General features: G+C 37.4%; 1 protein-coding gene across 1 annotated transcript in view; it reads left to right on the forward strand.

Annotated features, from left to right (window-relative positions):
• lmbrd1 (LMBR1 domain containing 1) overlaps positions 1-21,864 on the forward strand; it is a 59,684-nt gene that overhangs the window by 30,957 nt on the left and 6,863 nt on the right. The window contains exons 7-14 of the mRNA XM_031303183.2: positions 543-616; positions 8,344-8,469; positions 9,370-9,522; positions 11,920-11,984; positions 12,134-12,236; positions 13,654-13,758; positions 14,685-14,834; positions 15,882-15,963. Of these exons, the coding sequence (XP_031159043.1) occupies positions 543-616; positions 8,344-8,469; positions 9,370-9,522; positions 11,920-11,984; positions 12,134-12,236; positions 13,654-13,758; positions 14,685-14,834; positions 15,882-15,963 (858 nt within the window). The remainder of the gene's footprint in view (positions 1-542; positions 617-8,343; positions 8,470-9,369; positions 9,523-11,919; positions 11,985-12,133; positions 12,237-13,653; positions 13,759-14,684; positions 14,835-15,881; positions 15,964-21,864) is intronic.

The raw sequence follows: 21,864 nt of genomic DNA on the forward strand, positions 1-21,864 counted from the left end.
AAGAGAGTTGCGCATCAAAGTCCATTTATCACACCCATTGTTTCCGATCCAAAATGTTAGCCGAAATGTTAGGTCTTTGGACCTTTCCTGTAACAGCTTCAGTTTTGTAACAGCAGGTTTTGCTCTGTAAATTACAGCAATTTGTGCCTTACCAAGAAAAACAGCACTCCTGTTGAATTATATGCAGTGCACAATGGGGGGATTTAGAGCAAACTAGATTATGTTGAATAGTCTTCATGAATTTCTTCCCTTGGAATTTCTACAGCAGTGCTGCAATGACATTTTAGAAGCATCTTTAGAATATTCAAATACAAATGTAGCTGCAGCATTACTCACTTCATACAGTCGCTGCAATAGGGTTTGAATGCTGGAAACATTTCAGTTGTCAATGTGAGTTTGACAGCTGACAAACTGCTGACTGAAATACCGTCAAAGCGCACTCAAGGAAGTAGGCTATCCTCTTGATAGTTGAACTAGTGAACATGTTTCTTACAGAGGTCACGGTCAAATCTCTAATGACTTTCCTGTCCTTTCACCTGCAGATGGTCTACCTGCTCTGTCTTTCTCCATCAGCACCTTGACCTTGATTGGCATGTTGGCAGTGATCACTTACACGGTGAGTTGGGACCTGAGACAAGTGGTTGATGATGTTTCATGTGGTCAGTGGTACTTTATCGGCACAGTAATCAAGGCAATCATTCAATGTAGTGATTTCCAAATCTTACCACCCTGTAGCTTAATAGGACCACTGCTTATTGAGATATCTGACATATACATTGTTTTGAAGTATGAAGAAAGGCTAAATAGAATCATTTTCCTTTTATTAGATTACCCAACATGATTTTTCACTGGATGTGCCATGGCATAATGCATCTTTTTGTAAAATATTATTTAAGCTGCAGTGCAGTTTCTTAAAGTTTTTTTCTACAAATGGTTTACAATCTTCTTGGTTGAGATGTACCTGGTGATGGAGTAGCCTTTCAATATTAGTAATGCATTGTGATTTTAAAGCTCTGGCATTCAATTGCTCAAATTACTCAGACTGCTGTCTTTCACCTGAGCACCCGAGACTTTTGCATGATGTATGTGCACCCTTCACTGGCTTATCATCCACTTATCAACTGTCTATATATATATATATATATATATAGACAGATCTACCTCAGTGTCCATTAATATATGCCTATATTTTGATTCCCTCAGCATTCTGCAGTTTTTCATTTTTTCCTATATCAGAAAAATTGACTGTGCTGTAACACTTCTTAATGCTGTCCATTTTTCATAGCCCTTATCCTGGTAACTAGACTGTGAATATTCCCTGGAGGTGGTGGCACTGGTGTCAGGGTGGGAGTAACACAGAATAGTGTCTACTGGGGAAAATGCAAAAAAGTACCCTGGTATCAACTCAGGGAGTGAGAGTACAAGTGACAGCCAACCCCAATCTATCCAGTTTTTGTTGAGCTCAAAGAGTACTATTTGACAAATCACACAACAATTGAATGTGGGGCTCTTAATGAATAATACACAACCAAGTCAAGTAAATTGTAGACCCAATCTCACTTTAGGACATATAATCCATTTCAGCTGGGATTGTATCCACTGTTCTCTCACTTTGCTTCTCACATTCCTCTAAAGAGTGGATAAATACCTAATACCTTTTTTAGGATGGAAGTGTGCTCAGATGTGCACTGACCCCATGTTGATTTTGACTCTGTGAATGCTCTGTGGAAATCAAAACTCCCAGTGTGTCTTTGTTTTTGATGTTTCTTGTTTTGATGAAGTAAATCAAAGAAATCAGGCCCTTAGGGGACAACAGCAGCATCCTCTCCCTCTTTTATTCTCACAGACATAAATGCAGAATCACCTTTTTTTTCCCTCACTTTTTATCCATTCATCTACTTTATTTGCTCTCTCCTCTGTCTTCAAGCAGAAAAACTCTTCTTGGTGGAAACCTACCCATATTTGCAAAGAGCTGTGGTGATTTATCATTCTTTACTGTGTGTTACTATTAAGCCTGATTAACTTAATGGAATCAAAGTGACAGGTTCCATAAGCAGCGGAAATGTTGTCCATGCCTCCTTTGCTAATTTATCACTACTCTTTGTGCAGAACTAGCCATCTACCCTTAATGCAAACACCTCTGTGATGTAAACACTGCAACCTAGTGCACTTAAAATGAATACAGAGTGAACCAAGTTATAGCTTTTACTGCTTTGTTGGCCTTTTTATGGCACTTTCTGTTGTGCACACACATTTATATTAAACAGAGGCCACCTTATAAACAAATATTGTCTTCCGGTTTGACTACGTTTGGTGTCTGTCTATCTTTCTGCTAAATTAAACCAAGGCTTTTAACATTTTAAATGCAAAATGTTTCTAATTGTCAAATTAAACACTAATGATAAATGTAGCTTGTGACAGTCCTGTCCAGTACATCAAATAGAGCTCACCCTCATATTATACTATACCTTAAATCTCTGTTGTTTATTTTATCACTGCACTGTTAAGGAATGAAAGTGAATACATTCAACAAATATATATACTTGTTTTATATAAATATATTGTATACATACAAGTACATAGAAATGTAAAAGTAAAATATATATATATATATATATAGACCTATTAACTCTGCATTTACTCGCTAAAATATTTCAGTGGTTGTTTGGTATTAAAGTTTTTTTTTAACACCTGTCAAATAATTTGATAGTGATAGCAGGTCGCAATCCTATGTCCTATTTTGGCTGACTTGGGGCTACCGTTTTGGGAATAGTTGAACGAAGAGATTGTACCTTTAAGAAAACTCAGCAAGTTTATTTCAAATAGCCAACTAGCTTTGCATTGGATTTGAAATGAAAGCCATAGTCCCTTAAAACTCAAGCAGTCACTTTTAATGGTGAGAATTGTATTCAATAATGCAAATCTCTAACTATAGTAAATGTCTTTCTTATTACCTGGAATGTTTGCACATGCATATTCCTTCTAGATTATCTCTCACTTTGTTTGATTGTACCCAGCAGACCGATCAGGCCATCTTAAAACTCATGCATCATGTGAAGTCCTTTGACTTCATTTAAAAGCTAGGCTAGCATATTAACTTATGACTATCATGGCTCTGTCTGATGTGGACCTACCTTTCTCTTTCTCCCAAATTACCAGCCATAAGATGCTGATGCAGAACTAAAGTTGAGAAGATTAATGTCTGCTGATCTAATCACAGGCCCTGAGATTGACCTGGAAGATGGGGTCTCTGAGTGAATCAGAGAGGTGCCACTTGTACTTACTTTAAGATTCTCCAATCCTTTGATGCTTCTTTCATTTCTATATTTTATATTTAAAATTGATCTATATAATTTATATTTCTTAACCACTTTTTAACTGAAGTTTAGAACTCTGTAATTGGATTTGTAATAACTTGATAACAGACCAAAATTAAATGTGTCTGTTGTCAGGTTAAAGTGCCCTCTGCAGCCGCTGTCTGTACGGCAAATACCCAATATTAAAGGACTAAGATCGGGATCCCTGCCAACAAAAACCTGAGCGGGACATTGCTATTCTAGACGTGCTCAAATTTAAGTTCATGTAAGATTCATAAACACAGGTGCATTAGGGTGCAAATGATGCACCTTGATGCATCCTTTTTTTAAGTGTTTCTTTTTTTTTTTTATCAAACATTAGCATGTGAAATGACTTTATGATTAGAACACCACTGAATGTAATGGCCCTTTAACCTCGCAGAAGGCTTACTGCAATTACAGTAATTAAAGAGGAGGGGATAGGTCGAACTTGGTACAGTGTCTTTAGAAACCCTAAAGAGCGTTCTAAAGGTTGGAAGTGGCCTGGAAAGCCTTTTCATAACTGGGCTGCTATTTCGATTTAGTTTTGTAGAAAACGGGGTAAAATTGCTGTCCATTCAAAAGAATTTTAAGTGTTTCATTCACACACAACCTCAGGCAAAAATACATATATTGAAGTACTATTTAGACCTCTACTGGGCCCATATGAAAATCATTTTAAGCATGAAAAGTAATATTGTGGGGGTCAACCTAGGGCAAGTGATTAACTGGCTGAAAGTGTGTGCTGCTCTGCTCTCTTCATTGGCCACTGTCATATCAGAATATTCCTTATATTTATTACTAAATTGACTACACTCTAAGCTATCGTCTTTAACTTTATAACAGCAAATGAAAGTCTGTAAGATCCAGCATTTTTTTAGGCAGTTTTGTTAGGCAGCTGTTGGAAGGATAGGACAGGAAAACACAAGTTGGATATGTCAAACAACAATGATATAATGATAAATCAGGCCTGCATTAAACATATTTTTACCAATCAGAAGTCAGAGCTTTCCTTAAGCCCATTATATCTGTAGCATCATCTAATCACTGTCAGTGAATGGACAGATATATGGATGTTAACAACTGAGCAACATATCAGTCTGTGGAGGGCCTGTTCAGATGTGAAAACAAATTAATTATCAAGGCTAATTTGTAGAATATAGAATACAATGTATACTTTATCTCATGGACATGCAATGTTTCTATAGCGCCCCAATGTGTACAGAAGACTAGTAAAGGCTTGTGATTTGCCTAAACTAAATATTTAAGTACAAGTGTTTTAACATAGAGTGGCCCCCACTTTGTCAGTTCTGACCTCCTGGCCTTCAGAACCCCTTTACTGGATGTAAATACAGTAAAATACCTGACCAACTGAGTCACAGGCAGCATGGTGGCCCAGTGGTTAGCACTTCTGCCTCACAGCAAGAAGGTTTTGGGTTCGAATCCGGGTCGTTCCGGGCCTTTCTGTGTGCATTTTGCATGTTTTCCCCGTGTTTGCGTGGGTTTCCTTCGGATGCTCTGGTTTCTTCCCATCATAAAGACATGCATACTAGGACTACAGTTGAAAATTAGCCGACTGGCTAACACTGGCGCATTTACAGAAATGTTGATTAATGTGCATTGTCCTAATTAAATAAATAAATAAATAATTTTTTTTTTTAATGGTCCTTATCACTTAGGTGGAACTCTCTCTTTCAAAAAGATACATATATGATTGTCATGCAGAGGTAGAATGAACATAAAAGACACAATAAAAGCAAACAAAAATGAGCAAGCAACCAATTTACAACCCAACATGGCCTAACATATTATTAAAAAAACATCTGATGTCTGCTGTTGAAGAGGTCCGCCTTTCAGCTTGGGAGTATGAGAACGGTGTGCTAGGTCTAGCAACAGGAAGCTTTTAACAAGCAAGCAGTCATACTTCTGGCCCCTCAACATTCTTAGCGATCCCAAACACTCCAATTTTGGCATCTGCTCCTGTCATGTTGTTTTTATCCAGTACCTCACACCTTGTCTCAAACATGAAAACATGCAGTTAATATTTTCAATCTCTGTGTGACATAATCCATAATTGACTATAAAGCGCTCATGGTAACAGTGTGTCTCATTTCCAAAGATTCAATGAGCTTAACAATGGAGGTGAAGGACTTTTTTTTTTTTTTAATGCTACCGCCGTTTTGAGATGGCTGTGATTGTATAGCCCAAGTATCACCCCCGATTAATTGACACGTAAAACAAGTGACCAGACAGAGCTGAGTGGTAGTAGATGTTTGGGAAACCTTTCCTTAAATGTGTAAATGTACCAACATACAGAAAATGCGCTGGAGGGTGCGGAGCTTAGGCTATTGTTTTAAATTAAATTTTAGAGCCTAATGTAAAAGATATTTCGGAATAAGAAACATTTTGTTCCACTCCCTAAAGCACACCTTGAAATTGGCAGCAATTGGCGATCAGCTTTTCAATTTTAAATTTGACATCAACACAACCTGTGTACAGACTTTTTAATCTGGATTAAGGAAATCAAGAGAGGCACATAATTAAAATAAAAAAAAATAAGTCTGAGTGGCGAAAGCCTGGTTTCATGACCCTCATGACTTTTAATCACCCTCTCATTTCTTGTTTGTGGAGCTTGTCTTGTTTAACGTTTCTAACAGCCAAATTGTCCTATTAATCAAATGGCATTCGGGAAACCAGCATATGTGGCAGTCCTGCCAAACTTGCAGAATTTATGGGAATGTGTATGTGCTAAGTTTTATATCTTGAAATGCATTAGCTTGGATATTTCAAATGAGTAAGGGTGTAACAATACATCCAGCTTGATTGATATGTCGACTCAATGATCGACATCTCTATATATTTAGCCCTGCTAAATCGATCCAATATCATCGATGCAAAGTGAAAATATTGATATATCAGCTTTAAGATGTGCCTTTATTTTGAAATTCCTACTTTATATTTATTCTTTTTATTAAAAATAATAGTTCATTTTTCATTTAAATGTCTGGAAATGCTCAGTAATAAATTGTCAAATCATATTTTAGTTGCTTTTTGTGAGTTTATATAAATCTAACTGATTGGCATATGATTGCATCTCAATTGAATAAAATCAAAATTGAATCGTGACAGTAAATATTGTATTGTTGTCCAAAGCTGATATAATATCTTGTGATTGACACCCCTACAAATTAATTGAACCATCTAAAAGCCAATGGATACACTGAGTAGTTCTAATTAGCTACGTTATACTGGAATTACCTCTTCATCAACAGGTATTGAGGATGTAGGGGTGGGGGCAGTGACGGACTAGGATCAAAAAACGGCCCTGGCATTTGCAACACACCGGCCCTATTTTTGTCAATAGCCTAGCTTGGAAATTAGGAACTTTGCCTTCCGAGTGAATCTTTCCACACACCTCGTCGCAGTACAATCTTGAATACTTGTGGCTGCATGCATAAATTAACTTATCAAAATTAACCAAAGACACATTATCAGTAGTGGCCCTTCTGACATTTGTCCAAATTCCAGATGGCCAGTCTGTCACTGGGTGGGGAGCTACTCTGACTCCTCCCTCCCCTTTATTAGGCTCCACCATCACAAGTAGAAAGAGCAACAAAGAGGGGGCTTGTGTAGGAGACCTATGTCCACCTCTCTCTGAATGATTTCAACTAGTAATCCCCCTCAACCAACACACACATCGAGTCACACACACTCCCATCCACCCTGCTCCAAGCTATTTCTGGTAATTATTGACCACAGTTGGTTTTAAAAATAACTTTAATGACCATGCATGATTATGAGTAAACTAAAAATGTACACTTAACCAGAGGGACACCTGTGTTTTTTTTTTCTTTTATATTTTCCCATGTAGTTGCATATTTGAGGGGAAGGGAAATGTTTCTCTTGGGATCTGGGACAGGTTTTCCTTTTATGAGTGTGTTTGATATTCGGGGACATGCTCTGGCCTTAAGAGCTCCATGATTCATTGCAGGAGGCGACATTCGCCCGTAGCAGAGATCCACAGCAGAGACTAATAATAGTCTAGCCTGACTTAGTATCCCATGTGATTTTCTTAATGCTACCTAACACTCAGAAACTAGTAAAAGTTGTTTTAGAAAAATATAGGCTCTGACGTTTCCCCCCTCTTGAAAAATAGAATAAAGAGGACACAGTCTTTTGACAGGGCTGAAAGTATCTTGAAGATACACAGAAGGCCCCTTTGTTTTATTATGAACCCATAAAATGGCACTTCTCCAAGTTGGTTAAAGCGAGACGGCACAGGGAGAGCAAGAACGCATCGGCCTGTTGCTGTTCTTTTCCTTTGTATTAATTGGATTGTTTCCTGATATTAGAGATGTCCCCTTATTTTTATTAAAAGTTCAACGATCCCTTCAGGTGATTGAACCCCAGTGATAGTTGAAAATGTCTTTGGATTTGTGCACATAATGTCTCTCTGTCTCTCTTTGCTGTCACTGTATGTATGTAAATGTGTATGTCTTTCTGTATGTCTGGCTATCGTTGTTTATTATTTATAGATTGTATGTACCTCTAAAAGTTTGTGTATTCCTTTTTTTAATCCATGTCATTCAACATTCATGAGAACTTGATGCCTCCTCCTTTAACCCAGATTTTTCTCCTCAAAATTCTGCTTATAAAAAATGTATCATATCCTGGATAGAGGATAGTGCTGTCACATGGGGGCACTGTTAAGCTGTAAATTGCATCACAGTGATATAAGGCAGTGATATCCACACAAAATGGTTGCAGCAAATTCACCAATGAACCTCAGCACAATTATAGATTCCACCATTTAAATATTTTTTCCTCTACCAAAAATGGCATAATCTGGAAGGCCAGAAACTATATGATATGCTGTGCGTGTTTGTTTACACATTTGAGTGTGCGTGTATGTGTGCGTGCGTGGGTGGGTGGATGCACGTGCCATATGTGCCTTTCCACTCTGACAATAATGTCTGAATAAAATAGAAGTTCTACACTTGTCTTTCAGGCATACGGTATGTCTGTACTGCCTTTGAACCTGATTAAAGGCACGCGGAGTGTGGCGTATGAACGCCTGGAGAACACAGAGGACATTGATGATGTTGAGCATCAGATAGAAAAGCTGAAAACCAAGGTTTGTCTCACTAAATGACACAAAGCACTGACACTGTGCATACTCCAATATGTGACATAAACACAATAGTTCAAGTGATCTACAAGTCATGTAATAACATCATTGAACAAAACCTAGAATTGAAAAGAAGTAGATCATTAACAGATTCAAAAACAACAATTATGTCAATAAAAATATTTGAACACTTACTGTTTCTTTTGCGTGTATGTTTAATGAGTGTATAATCATGCATTCATTGACAGGTACACATGCATAGCCTCCAGCTGATCAGTCCCTCCCCCTTATCTTTCTGCCCTGCGCCTCTATCTTCAACGAACCCCTCAAATGCAGAGATCACAAACAGGGAAACACAATAAGACATCTATTAGTTACTATTAGTTACTGTTAGTTGCCACTGGCAACGAGAAGTTGAACACGAAAGACCAATGCATTTGTCATTCCTCTATGTATTTAGTGAACAGGTATGACTGTATTAAAGATGACATACATAATAAAAAGGAAAACGAAAGTGCAACAACAACCACACAAAATAATAGTTCAGTGTCAATAGTCTGAATGCTTACTTGATACTGAATTATTTTATTTTCAGAGACTGAAGGTAGCCAAATAGCAACTTGTATGGCATTGTATGTAATAATCATAAATATTTACTGGGATATTAATTATACCTGAATCTTTAGACCACAGTTTTTAAATGCTTCAAACAGTATATCTATCCACGTCATAGTAACTATATCCAAAGAGAATGTTAAATCTATTTTTTAAACACTAGGTAATTTGTTGTGCTGTTTACTTTAAATACCCAGATATAAAGCTTATAACTATACCATGTCAGATGTGAACATACATGCATATGTATGTTTATTGACGTATTTGGTTGTTTGTTGGTTTTCTCGTCAGTGTAAAGATGGACGTCCCCTCTCCTCAAGGGACAGAAACAACCTGCAGGAGCTGGAGGGCAAACTGCAGGTCCTCCAGCGCAGGGGGAGACACCTGGAAATTGCAGAGAGGAACTGCTGCACTAAAGTGGGAAGTGCTCTCAGACCTTTCAAGGTGAGTCTGCATTATGGATTTGGCTCCCATTCACAGAAGTAAAATATGTTCGATATGGACTGTATTATATGCAAAGAAAAATATTTTCAATGTCTGTATATTGGATGTGATCTTTCAAATATAGCATTATGTGTTCTGGCCTTGTTTTAATTGGAACTGTTGTTTAATATGCCACAGTTAGTTTTGTGTTTCTTCACTTAATAGTTGTGTAATTTAAGAATTTCTGTTTAGCCGAGTTCATTACTTAGCCTAGTCATTTTTGCCTGCTCCAACATCTTCATCCTTAACTGTTTCTTTGGGCTCAAGTTCTAATCTAGACTGCTCTAGATTTACTTTTAGTTCTACTTTACACAACTGCATATTTACATGATTCCCACGGGTAGTCTCTTCACCTAATTTACTCTGAAGTCTCTCAGGGAGTCTCACATTTCTCAGACAGGATCTCATGGTTCCCCAGGGATAAACCAAAGCAACCACAAACTTAAACTTAAATTTTACTTTTTTTGGGTTGGACATCCAATACTTGGACCTCATATATGCAATATTAATATATAATTGTTCCCATAGTCAAATTTACACAAGGGGGTTAGGAAAAGAGGTGGGTTATAACAGCCCTTGTATAAGACTTCTAAATTAGTACTACCTTTGGACATGTTGGTAGCAACACTGCCACTGGCCAAGTCCAGGCAAACATCTGAAGATGATGTAATGATGAGCATTATGGAGAGGTTTTAAAGTGCAGTGCAATTCTGCACCCCTGATCCCTTTACTATAGCATACTAGCACCAGCCCAAAATAACCATACATTTTATACCGTTTCCTACAGTAGTTAGTGCAGCTTCAACCTTCAAGATTGTAGAAAAGGTCCATCCTAGAGACTCAAAATCAAATCCCTCAAGGCTGCCTAATCCCACCAATCAACTAACTGTGTCCTCATTCCAAAACCACTTGATTACTGGGGTGCAACAGCTGTGATCATTAGCATCTTTGTAGTCAGTTTCGCATTTTTCATTTCCCAAAAAAACACTTGAATTTGAGATAACTCAGAGGCTGTCCTGACCAATATGGCTAAGAACAGAATTATGGCTGTAATTATTCTGTTTAAATGTGATAGTGGTGGGTCAGGAAAGAAGTTATTATTTCAAAACCAAAATACATTGTCTGTGTTAAAGACAGGACCAGTTCTAAAATAATTCCCCTAGTTTACATTTTACTTTCCCACTTCTACTTATTTTCCAGTATTTTACTGCACTGCAGGCATGCACAAACATTTTAAACCAGTGTCTGTAACAGTGTGTCTTTAACCAAGGGGGTTACTGCTAATGACAGTCCCCAGACTCAAATTTAAACAATAATAAGCTGGGAGATTTATTTACTGTATACTCGGGCACTGGTGTAGAGCGATAAGCCAAATTATTGTGATTTCTCCAGAGCAGTTACACCACTGTCTATCAAACACATGCTGTCCTTTTAATATCAACTCTGGTGGTGGGTGAAAATGACTTCTTGAACATGCGAATATCTACAGTTAAAAATAGCTTGGACCTCACAAAATAGTTACTTTGTTTGATGGGATCATAAAAAAGCTAGGCCACCTTTTCATCTAAGATTTGAAAATAAATCCTATCTTCATGATTTAAAACCTTTTTTTTTTTATATATTATCGCTTCCTCCTTTGTATTAGGACAACAAAGTTATCTCTTCTTTTGGCTTTTGTTTGTTTGGCTTAGGAGATAAGAGCAGTTTAATCAGTACATTTTATCTTCCTCGTTCTGGCCACCTCACTTTTGAAGTTGTTTATATCAAGGCAATATCAACAATATAGACAAAAAGTATGCTTATCAGTTTCTTGATTGTAATTGATGCTTTTCTACAATCGTTGAGAAATTACATCAAAGTATGTTGGTTGAAAGATTGAGTTTTTATAATGTGATTTGTTCTATAGATCACTGGAACATATTTTAATTGTACTATATACGTTGCTATATGTGTTCACCTGCTTTTTAATCACTATGGCCGGTACAAGATATTATATTAAATATTTAGCTGTGAAGGCCCTGCTAAAGGCAAGCAGTTAATAGGGTGTATTTCTTTTTTGGCTGCCACCCACGTTGTGCCTCCCTGGTTGCACCTTCCCTACTCTGTCTGGGCCATGCCATTGCATCCCCTGTCACCTCAGGCAACAGTGCCAAACTGTGGCTGGCCAAGCCATATGGTCTCTCCTTGATAAAAGACATGACAGAAAGGTTATATTTGCTGACCCTGTAGATGCCTTTGTAAACATACCTTTTTCTTCCAGGTTTCAGCCATTAGGTTCACCGTTAGTGCAGATCCCTTATTTGGTTGTGGGTACATATCACTGTTTGGTATCATAATGTATTTTTGTTTTTTTTGCAGATATTGCTGGGTATTTTCTTTATCCTGGTTGCACTGCTGTTCACTGTTGCCCTGTTCATTTCAAAGTAAGTCACAATATGTGCTGCAACATCATAATTCTTAAGACAGGCAGTATGACAGAAGTTGAGAGTACAATTGTTTCCTTTAACTATATGTATTAATGTGTAATGCTCGAAATATATACACATATTGAAGTTTTTTCTGTGTGTTTCAGTTTGGATAAAGCTCTCCATTCTGCTGGCATCAGCTCTGGGTTCATAGTTTTTGGCACCAACCTTACCAATCCTCTGAATGAACTTTTATTAGCCTTACAACCCGTGAGTACCCTCTCATCTCTCATGTTGAACAAATGATTATCCTTAATTAAGATGTGCTAAAAGCCATATTTTCTTGTTTCCATCATCATTAACTTAAATTAAACATAATTTAAACGGTTCAAAACTTGAAGTGTATGTGCTTCAGTATACTGCAAGTTCACTTTGAAATGACAAAATCGCAACAAGAAAAGAGTCATATGGCCTTGTTAACTAGCAGTTTGTTACTTTTAAATATGGTCTGATAGGCACCATTTATATTTTACCAAAGACCATAAGATAACAAAATTACTAAAATGTTGCGTGCTGCTGTCACTTTAAAATAATTTAATGTTTCAAGGGAGCAAGTCTGAGTGAAATTTCAACATGACAAGCACAGTTAACATACCAACATAACAATAGATTTTAAATAGCGAGAATAAAGGATACTTGCTGCTACACATAAATGATGACCTTTCAAAATGTACACAGAAATTAATCAACACTTGTTTTTTATAAACCAGCTTTTGATCTGATTCTGAAACCACTCATTTACAAGGTCATGCTCAATGATGCAAACATTATTATTCAGTAAATTATCCATCACCTGTGTAAACTTTGGAAACTACAAAAAGGTGGATAAAATAAGGAAAACCCTGCAGTACAATGCCTAGTACCTTATAATAATGATTATCATCTTTTCATTTTAATGTGATATTGACCAAAGTTATCAGTTAAAAAAAAAAAAGCCACTTTAACTTGGTAACCTATTGAGATTGACAATATTAGATCACGACCATTGCTTTTTTCCTCCAAGTCATTGCTGCGGGTCTGGACAAACTTAGTATTCTACAGCAGAATTTAGAGGAAAACAATGACTGACAGCTCAGACCATTAAAGAATTGCTTCATAGATAGTGGCATTGATTTAATGTCTAAGGCCAGTGTTTAGAAGTGTGACCTTGATATTTAAGGAATTAAGTGCACCATACCATAAATTGTATACTATATAGGGTTCAGCTTTTAGGTTAAATCAGAATATTACAGGTTACAGAACATAGTTGATTACTATGTATGTTACATGCACTGTGGTTAAATCAGAATATTACAGGTTACAGAACATAGTTGATTACTATGTATGTTACATGCACTGTGCATTTATGTCTATACTACACCTGTAACTAATATATTTGCGTAGTATTTGGAAAAGGTTAGGAACAGAGTTGTTGGTTTTGACAATGCCTGAAAATACACTTCACAGTGACCAGCTAGACGTGCTTTAGTCTAATTAGGCTAGACCAAGTGTCATTGATGATAGTTGCTCATTAACAGCTTCAAGCATCCTTGACAGGAAACCAGCCTAGATGTTTGGCTCTGAAAGCAATTATGTCTTTATATGTGTATGTGAGGAATGTAGCTGACCTATGTCCTTGGTATAATAGGTTTTCCCACTGGATTACATCCTGATCACAGTCATCACCATGTACTTTGTAGTCACCTCCATGGCTGGCATTCGCAACATGGGCATCTGGTTCTTCTGGATAAGGGTAAGCATCATAGGCCCTACTTCTCATTTACCTGAAAAAAACTTTCCAAATGTTGCAACACTAGTACAAGTTGGTAGCCTCGTCTTTCTGTAATCTCTTCCAACCCAATGAAGAACACATCCTAAATGGATCTGCAGGGAATAACCAAGCAACGACTATTTGAAGCTCTCAGAAAGCACAGCTTGCTTAGAGACCGAAAGGGCTGTCTGGCTTTTCTGATCCACATTACTTCATGCTGTGCTGTCTAAAGCAGATAGGTGTCATTACTACATCACTAGTGCAGTGCCCGTTCAAAATGTGCCTGTTTGGAACGGGCCGGTTGCTTGGCCTCCGGTATTGCTGCTTGCAGTTTTGCAAGTTGTTGGACTGCTCGTCCAACAACTTAAGCGCTGTGCTTCCTTGGGTCCTCAGCAATACAACTTGGATGACATAGTTGACAATGCTAGAGTTTACGCGTCATTTGCTAACAGCTACAGTAGCTATGTGGGACTAGGCTATTTCCGGGAGCAGAAGTGTTCATTCCGAAAGTTACATCACTGATGCTTTAAATGTTTGAGTTTGCTACAATGTATCATCTCTGGTCCCTCTGTTCTCTCTCTCTTTATTTGTTCTTGAATGTACTGTAACAAACGACGGAGAGCGAGCTGTACCCAGCATGCCGTTTGGCGGTGTAACAGTTAAAAGCAGTCCCCTCTCAATACCTAAGTTACACAGTGTGTATAAACACACTGCTAATAAATATGTCCCGTAGATTTCAAGAGCTTGCACTCGACACTGCACTTCCTTGGGTCCTCAGCAATACACCCGCCAAGTGTGAAGTCGAAAGGATGAGCAGTTGTCGAGAAAACCGAAGGACAGGCAGAGACTCCTTCCATTTTTGTTAGATTAACATTTATTAACAATATTAACATTTTCTTGTTTTTCAGCTGTACAAAATAAGACCAAAGAAAACTCGCCCCCAGGCTCTTCTTTTCCTGTGTATGATTCTTCTCTTGATTGTCCTTCACACCAGCTACATGATCTACAGCCTAGCCCCACAGTATGTCATGTATGGCAGCCAGAAATATCTTGTACAGGTGAGAAAAAAAGTATGATCATTACTGTGTATTTCTAGGTTTTAAGTCTAGCTGATGAGAGCTATCTCTGAGAATGGGGCTCTAACGATGGCAATGTCGGTTAATCAGTGGGTTCAAAACCACTTTGGTCCAGCTGGGTGTTGGCAGCAGCAGAGTCTCTACAGGCTGGTAGCGGGGCTTTCAGACTCTTGTTCTTTTTGAATTCTGTCTGCCTGTATTAGACTATGCGGCTATTACTGTGTGGCTCTGTTTTTGACAGTATACCCTCCGTGTGATCTGATGTAGCTCTCTCTCTCTCTCTCTCTCTCTCTCTCTCTCTCTCTCTCTCTCTCTCTCTCTCTCTCTCTCTCTCTCTCTCTCTCTCTCTCTCTCTGTCTTTCTCTCTCTCTGGATGTGTGCATGTGGTTTAGATGCTTCGTCTCAAAAAATCTTTTAAACATAATTAAAATGAACCACTCTGTTGTTTTTGCTGAAACATCCTCTTTTTAAATGAGAGAAAAGAACCCAAAACCAGCTCTGTATGACTCACAGGGTAAACATGGCGTTTTCCTCTGCTGCTGTCTATTCACCTACAGTATTTATATATACTAAGTGTCATTTATACCAAACTAGCATATACAGTGTAGCCTGTATGTAGTGCATATTAAGATATGTGCACAATAAATACTTTAAGCTTTAGGTAATTTAGTAATCTTCTCATATTTGTTAAGCAAAAGTAATCCTTCATATGACAGTAAATTACATTCAAATTAACAGTTTTTTGGGTTTACTGTAAACTAACAAGCCTATATTGCTCTGTTAGAATCTGAATTATGTCTATTTATGGCATTTGTTCATTGAAAAACTCACAGAATCATCTGGAACCAAAACTCCCAGGGAATGTTTCTGTTTTTTTTTGTCATTTTATGACAAAATATTATATAATATATAGTTGTTGTATGATTTAATGGTTCTTCTTGTCAATCCACAATTAGTTTGTACCGCATGAAGTAGTTTGTAGTGTTTCTTTTGCTAAACAGATACATGTCTCTTGTGTTTTTTGATCAGAGTCAGATGCCCTCAGCAGGTCCTACATCTGGGAATGCTACTTTTGGCACCACAAGGATTTGTGATGCCGATGCGCCTGAGGGTAAGTCCGTCATCTCAGCTAGCACATTAAGGTAGCACTGGCCCAACAGTAAGATGTTGGGAGAACTTACAACACATCATCAAAGATTTATTCCTCACAGATCGAGTCTATACTAGAAGAAAGGAAGGACAGTGTACAACCCAGCCATTTTGTGTAGAACAGTGTTCAGTAATCTTTTATCACCATTCATTATTCATTAGAGGGAATAATACCAAGGACAAACATTTACTAATACAGTCCGTGGCAATCTCCATGCCAACTGTTATTACAGTAAATCAGCCATGAAAACATAAATGTGTGAATGTACATCATACCAGTTAGCATTATTACAATAATCTATTAATTTGCTAAAAGCTCAAGTAAGATACATCACTCTTGCTATTGGTCGAGAGGACTGGTTAACCCATCCATCAATCCATCCATCATGTCTGTCTTTGATACTAAAGACCAAACATCAGCAGGCATAACATGTATTAAACAGAATTTTAAATAGATGTGAAAAAATCACTTAAACTTAGCAGTCCAGCTAATGTTAACTATTATTAATACAAAATATGAAATGAAACAAACAAGATCATAAACATACTTTGTACTTTGGTGTACCTGTCATATATTAGATTCCCCCCAATGTTTGAAGTCTTGTGCATGCATCTTGTTTTTGTTAGCAGAGGTCTATTAGTGTTGGGGATAACTATTTTTTCATTCAAATGAGTCAATGTGTGGGGCTATGAACAATCTCCCAGAAGACGCAGAATTGCATTGCAATTAGAGTATGTAATGAGTATTGATCGGTTTAAATGTCAAGTATGTAGTAAATAATTACAGTAAAGTTCATGTGAAAACAGTTAAGTAGGAGTGGATGATTCTTACAGTCAACTTAATGTTAAGCATATTTTATATTTCTTAAATATTATATGACATTTTCTCATAAATGTATCTCTGACTGTGTCAGTCTTAAATTATGGCATTATAGTTAATCATATGTGGGAACACAATCATGTTGTGCTAATTTCCAAAATACTTTCTTTCTCAGGACTATGTTTTTTTCTATTTACGGGACAGTTGAAAGCATCTTTTTTTTTCTGTTTATTTGAATAGGGACAGATACAAAAAACATAGATTATTACATAAAGAACAATCCGATGCCTGTATCATATTGTTTATAGCCATGGCTAATTCGCAACACCTGTCCCTAGACATCTGTCGGCAAAACCCTCCAAAAACTAGCATTTTTTCGATGGACTGCATTTAGCGTGGTTATTCAAAGCTCTTTGCAATTCCCATTATCTCTCTCTCTCTCTCTCTCTCTCTCTCTCTCTCTCTCTCTCTCTCTCTCTCTCTCTCTCTCTCACTCACACACACACACACACACACACACACACACACACACACACACACACACACACACACATTATATTGTTTATACCATCTTTGGGTTCCATGTTAGACCTTGGTATCTGAAGAGTTTCCTACAGTGTGCCAGTTCCAGTAAACAGGTTCCCTATACTGCCTACCATTGCCATTAAGAGAAGCATGTGAGCCAAGTCCTGTTGTGGCAGAAAGTTTGGAATGACAATGAGGTGTATGCCTGAACAGCAAAGATGTTAGAGATTATTGGCTTGGTTTTCATGAATAATTTTCACTTTATCTAACAGTACTGAAAATGTATCAAGACAGGAAAGGCAGGCATAAAATAGAAAGATAAAGCAGAGGCAGGGGAGTAACTACAGGGATTAAAGGCAAGATATTTGTTTACAATAATCTGATGTGTAGACACATGCATTTAGGTTCCCTCTTACCTGTATGTAGGAAAAAGGTAGTCCTAGTTCCCTTGAATGCATGTCTCCTTATGTGAATCACTGGATTTTGTCAAAGATCTGATCGTTGTGGCATTAGTTATAGTGAAGTTATAATATAAGAAGAGGTGGCATACTGTTGGTAGGTGATGTCTACAAGATATTACTGCATTTGATACTTCAAGGTTATGAATTTACTTTATATTGAATATATTGCACAGAGTCTACCTTGTGCCTCAATTCAGAGCACTGCAATGCATATTCAAAGCTGCATTCTATGACACACCATTTGTTATGGGGCACAATGTTTTTCCTTTTGAAAATGTGGTCTGTACTTTGTCTCATTGAAGTAGAATGTTCTCAAGGATCACATAGAAGCTAGGCAGCAGGAGGTTGTAATGTGTCAAACGTTTCTGTTATAGACACACAGTGGACTGCACGGTCATTATGCTGTAAATCAATCACACATAAATGACACAAATATACTAACTGGATGCTGATTGTTATTTCTTTGATAAAATGTAATGTCAGTTGCTAGCACCACAGGACCCCCGATTAGTAAGAACAGAAATCACTGTTTATTTGTCAGTGTTAATTACTAAGGGCACATGTCAAAGGATTGTGGGATCTGTTAATTCACACTGTTATGCTAAAGGAGTCATGGTGCCAGACTGACTAGGACAACGGCCAGTAGTATTTCTGCTCTCCCTTTTGACCAGCTTAGGGAAACTGATCCTATTTTGGCCATCTTGGAAATGGCTCCTGCTTTCATAACAGCCGTTATACCACCTACCATGAAGAGGAGGAAGTGTCAAGCTGAGACAACACATGCGACTGAGAGGACATACAATCAAAAGCGTATTCACTGATATACTGTAGAAAGTAACAGGTGAAAGATTTAATTGGTGTGGTGAAAGAGTGCAACTCTTTCTTATATAAAGCAGTTTTTTTCCCAAAGGAAAGAGTACCCCATCAACTCTTGGTACAGTATTAGGTTTTTTTTTTTTTACAATATCTGTAAGTGAAAAGGCAGGCAGAGGGATGGTTGGTATGACTAAATCGCTGCATGCCAGTCAGTCAGTCAACCAACCAGCTCATCACATGTATTTCAATTATCTGTGCTGTTTGATCATTTGACTTCAATTCCTGTTTATCTGAACAATCAATCAGAAAACTCTTGATGATTAAAGTAGACACAAAAACGGAAGATGATCTGCTCATAGAAAATGGGAAAAACATTTTTGTCATGACATTTACATTGTCTAGTGGTTTTGGTACATTTTATTATTTATAAATAAAATACAATACAACAATATATAGGAGAGAGTGTACTGTTACATTAGACACACATCATGTTGCTGTAAACAAACTTATACTACCCTACTATACCCACACTCCCTGACCGTAACCCTTTTTGTGTAGACGTGCATTACTTAATGTACGTTTTGATATTCAAATACGGGTTGCATTCAAGTAAGCTCTTGAAATTTTCTTTATCAAATCCAGACCACAGCATTAAATCAGGCTGCGTACAATCGGTATGCTTTGTGAACATAGAAATAGTATTCTTCATGCCATGTCTCCTGGGAATTATTTTTTTTTACCATAGCATGACCAAGAGATTCACAAACATGGATATAAATTGGCATTCGCACATTTTCTAGATTTCAGGCTCCTCTTTGTGAATGTGAGAAATAAGAATGGGAATACAATGGGCTAGCATCAGATTTAGAAAAGGCTCTGGAATGGCATCACTTTCTAATACCCCTTTGTGTGATACTGGCAGCCATGGCAAAAGAGGGTAGAAGTCAAGCTGGTGACTGATTGGCTGGTTGGTCACAGTGATGGAATGACACTAATATCTTGATGAGCAGGTGCTCAGTGCCAAGCTCTTCATTATCTACTCTAAGGTCATTACCACGCCATTACTCATTAGGAGTATGTACTCAAATGGAAATGAATCCCTTAGAAATGAGTTGCCATGGCCCGAGACAAACCTAACCCTGAAGTCTTCTTCAGTATGTGATTTAACACAGGGCATAAAGGATTTTTTAGGAAAAGAAGAATCAGAATATCAGTTCAGTTTCTGCATTAACGGAAGTTCTGTTCTCTGGTCCTCCACACAGTAGCGAAGCTCCTTTTCACCTTATTTTAGCAGCTGTTTATTTTAGCCAGAGTAATGATAGTCCATTTAATTTTATATCCATACTCATTCTCTCTCAAGCCATTGATACAAACCTGAAACCATGCAGCACTAAATCCAAGTTTGGTTTTAATAAGTAATTTTATTAATTAATCAAATTTAATTTTTTTATGACTTCATGTAGTCTTGCTGAAACCTAAGGAATTCTCAGCATTAGAAGTGGCTGGTCTTAAATTATTCTTACCGACGTGCTGCTCCTCATGGTGGGGGAGATGCTTTGATCATAAACTCTGACTTGCATCTAAGTTCCTCTATATCTACAGTCTGCCCTGGTCAGTAAAGATGGGGTTTTTTTTTATGTACTTTTGTACTTGATGATTGACATTTTATGTTTTTCTTTTTCTGGCTGACCATTGTCTAATTGTTGAGGATCTCAAATGTTAATGATTCATAACACCCATTTAAATAGGCCTTCATCTCACTCACTGATGCGTTTGATTTTATTTCATTATGACCGCCTCCATCACAGGTTTATCTGTCTTCATGTCTATTTTCTAATGATCACTCCGTCACCCAAGAAATTAACTGTCTCCTTTGTTGTTTATTGCCGCCTTGTTAACGCCTACATCATCACATCTGCAACTCCTATTATTGGTTACATTAGTTCTCTGGACAGTCGGACCAATGATTTTAATGACATTCTGTCCACTGCACCCCTGTCTCAATTTCTTCCTGAAACAAAAATATTCTCTTGGGTGAAATCTGTATTAGATTCTCTAATAAACCATGTGCATTTTTGTACTGTAAAGGCATATTACAAAATCTATGTATGTCAGTAACAACGTTATTTATTATGGAATAGCAGCTTTGAAGGAAAGTTTATTTCACACTTAATATCAATAAATCCAACCCCAGGTTTTGTTTTTGACACAGTAGCTTAATTAACCAGTAAATAATGCCCTCTGGGTCATTGCTCCAGTTTTTCTGTTGTTGATTTTCTTGTTCTTTTTTCATTGTTAGGGTCAACACTATCAGAGGCAAAATTATAAATATTGTGGTATAAGACCCCTCAAGCCTACCTCATTCTGTATAAATGTCTTGCTGGCAGTTTAAGCTGAATTGTAAGCCTTTCTACCTTGGAAGATATCGCATTATTTCTAGTTTGAATCCCAGTGATGAAACTTATAATACAAAGGAGTGTTTTTTCACACTATGGACTGCAGTTTGTGTCCTAGCAACGGTTTCCACAGCATTGTTTTAAAGAGCTTCAGGGGGAAGATGGTCATAATTTTATGTATTGCCTCCGAGATTTCAGGTGGCCAAGCAATTTTCAACAGGAGACTCCCTCAACTCCAACACAAATTAATAGTAATTGTCTTTGTATCAAGGGGATCATCATCAATTTGCATTACATGGAATATGTCAATCAGAAGTGTCCATCTTGTAATCAACAGACACCCTTTACTTTTTAAAGGAAAATACAGTTTAAAACATATGTTTGCTCGATATCGCGCTAAAAGACCTACACTTTGGATTAACGGAATTAAAACACATTCTGTTCAAGATTGGGCTTTAACAAAGTCTAATTATAATGATACTCTAATCAGTATTTTTCAACTTCAGTGAAAAAGTTCTGATAAACCCACTGTACACTACCAGCCCAGCACTAAACAGCAGACAGACAAACTTAGTGACTAGCCGGTGAGCATTTAGCAACTAAAGAGCAAGAGATTGCCCTCAGGAGTTGGTGTAGACTAAAAACACAAATAAAAGGAAAGTGAATATTGGATGTACATCCATCAGGATGCCTGAAATCAGACTCCAAATAATGGGAGGGTTGTTAACAAGTTGTGTGATTGTCTGATGTCTTGTGTTACTTCTAATGGTTTTAGAGATGTACAACAAACCCACGTTATATATAGCTGTAATTATCTTTCTCGGTTTCCTGTTGGTATAATCAGT

Source organism: Sander lucioperca, chromosome 15 (assembly GCF_008315115.2).
Source record: "Sander lucioperca isolate FBNREF2018 chromosome 15, SLUC_FBN_1.2, whole genome shotgun sequence".
Taxonomy (NCBI): domain Eukaryota; kingdom Metazoa; phylum Chordata; class Actinopteri; order Perciformes; family Percidae; genus Sander; species Sander lucioperca.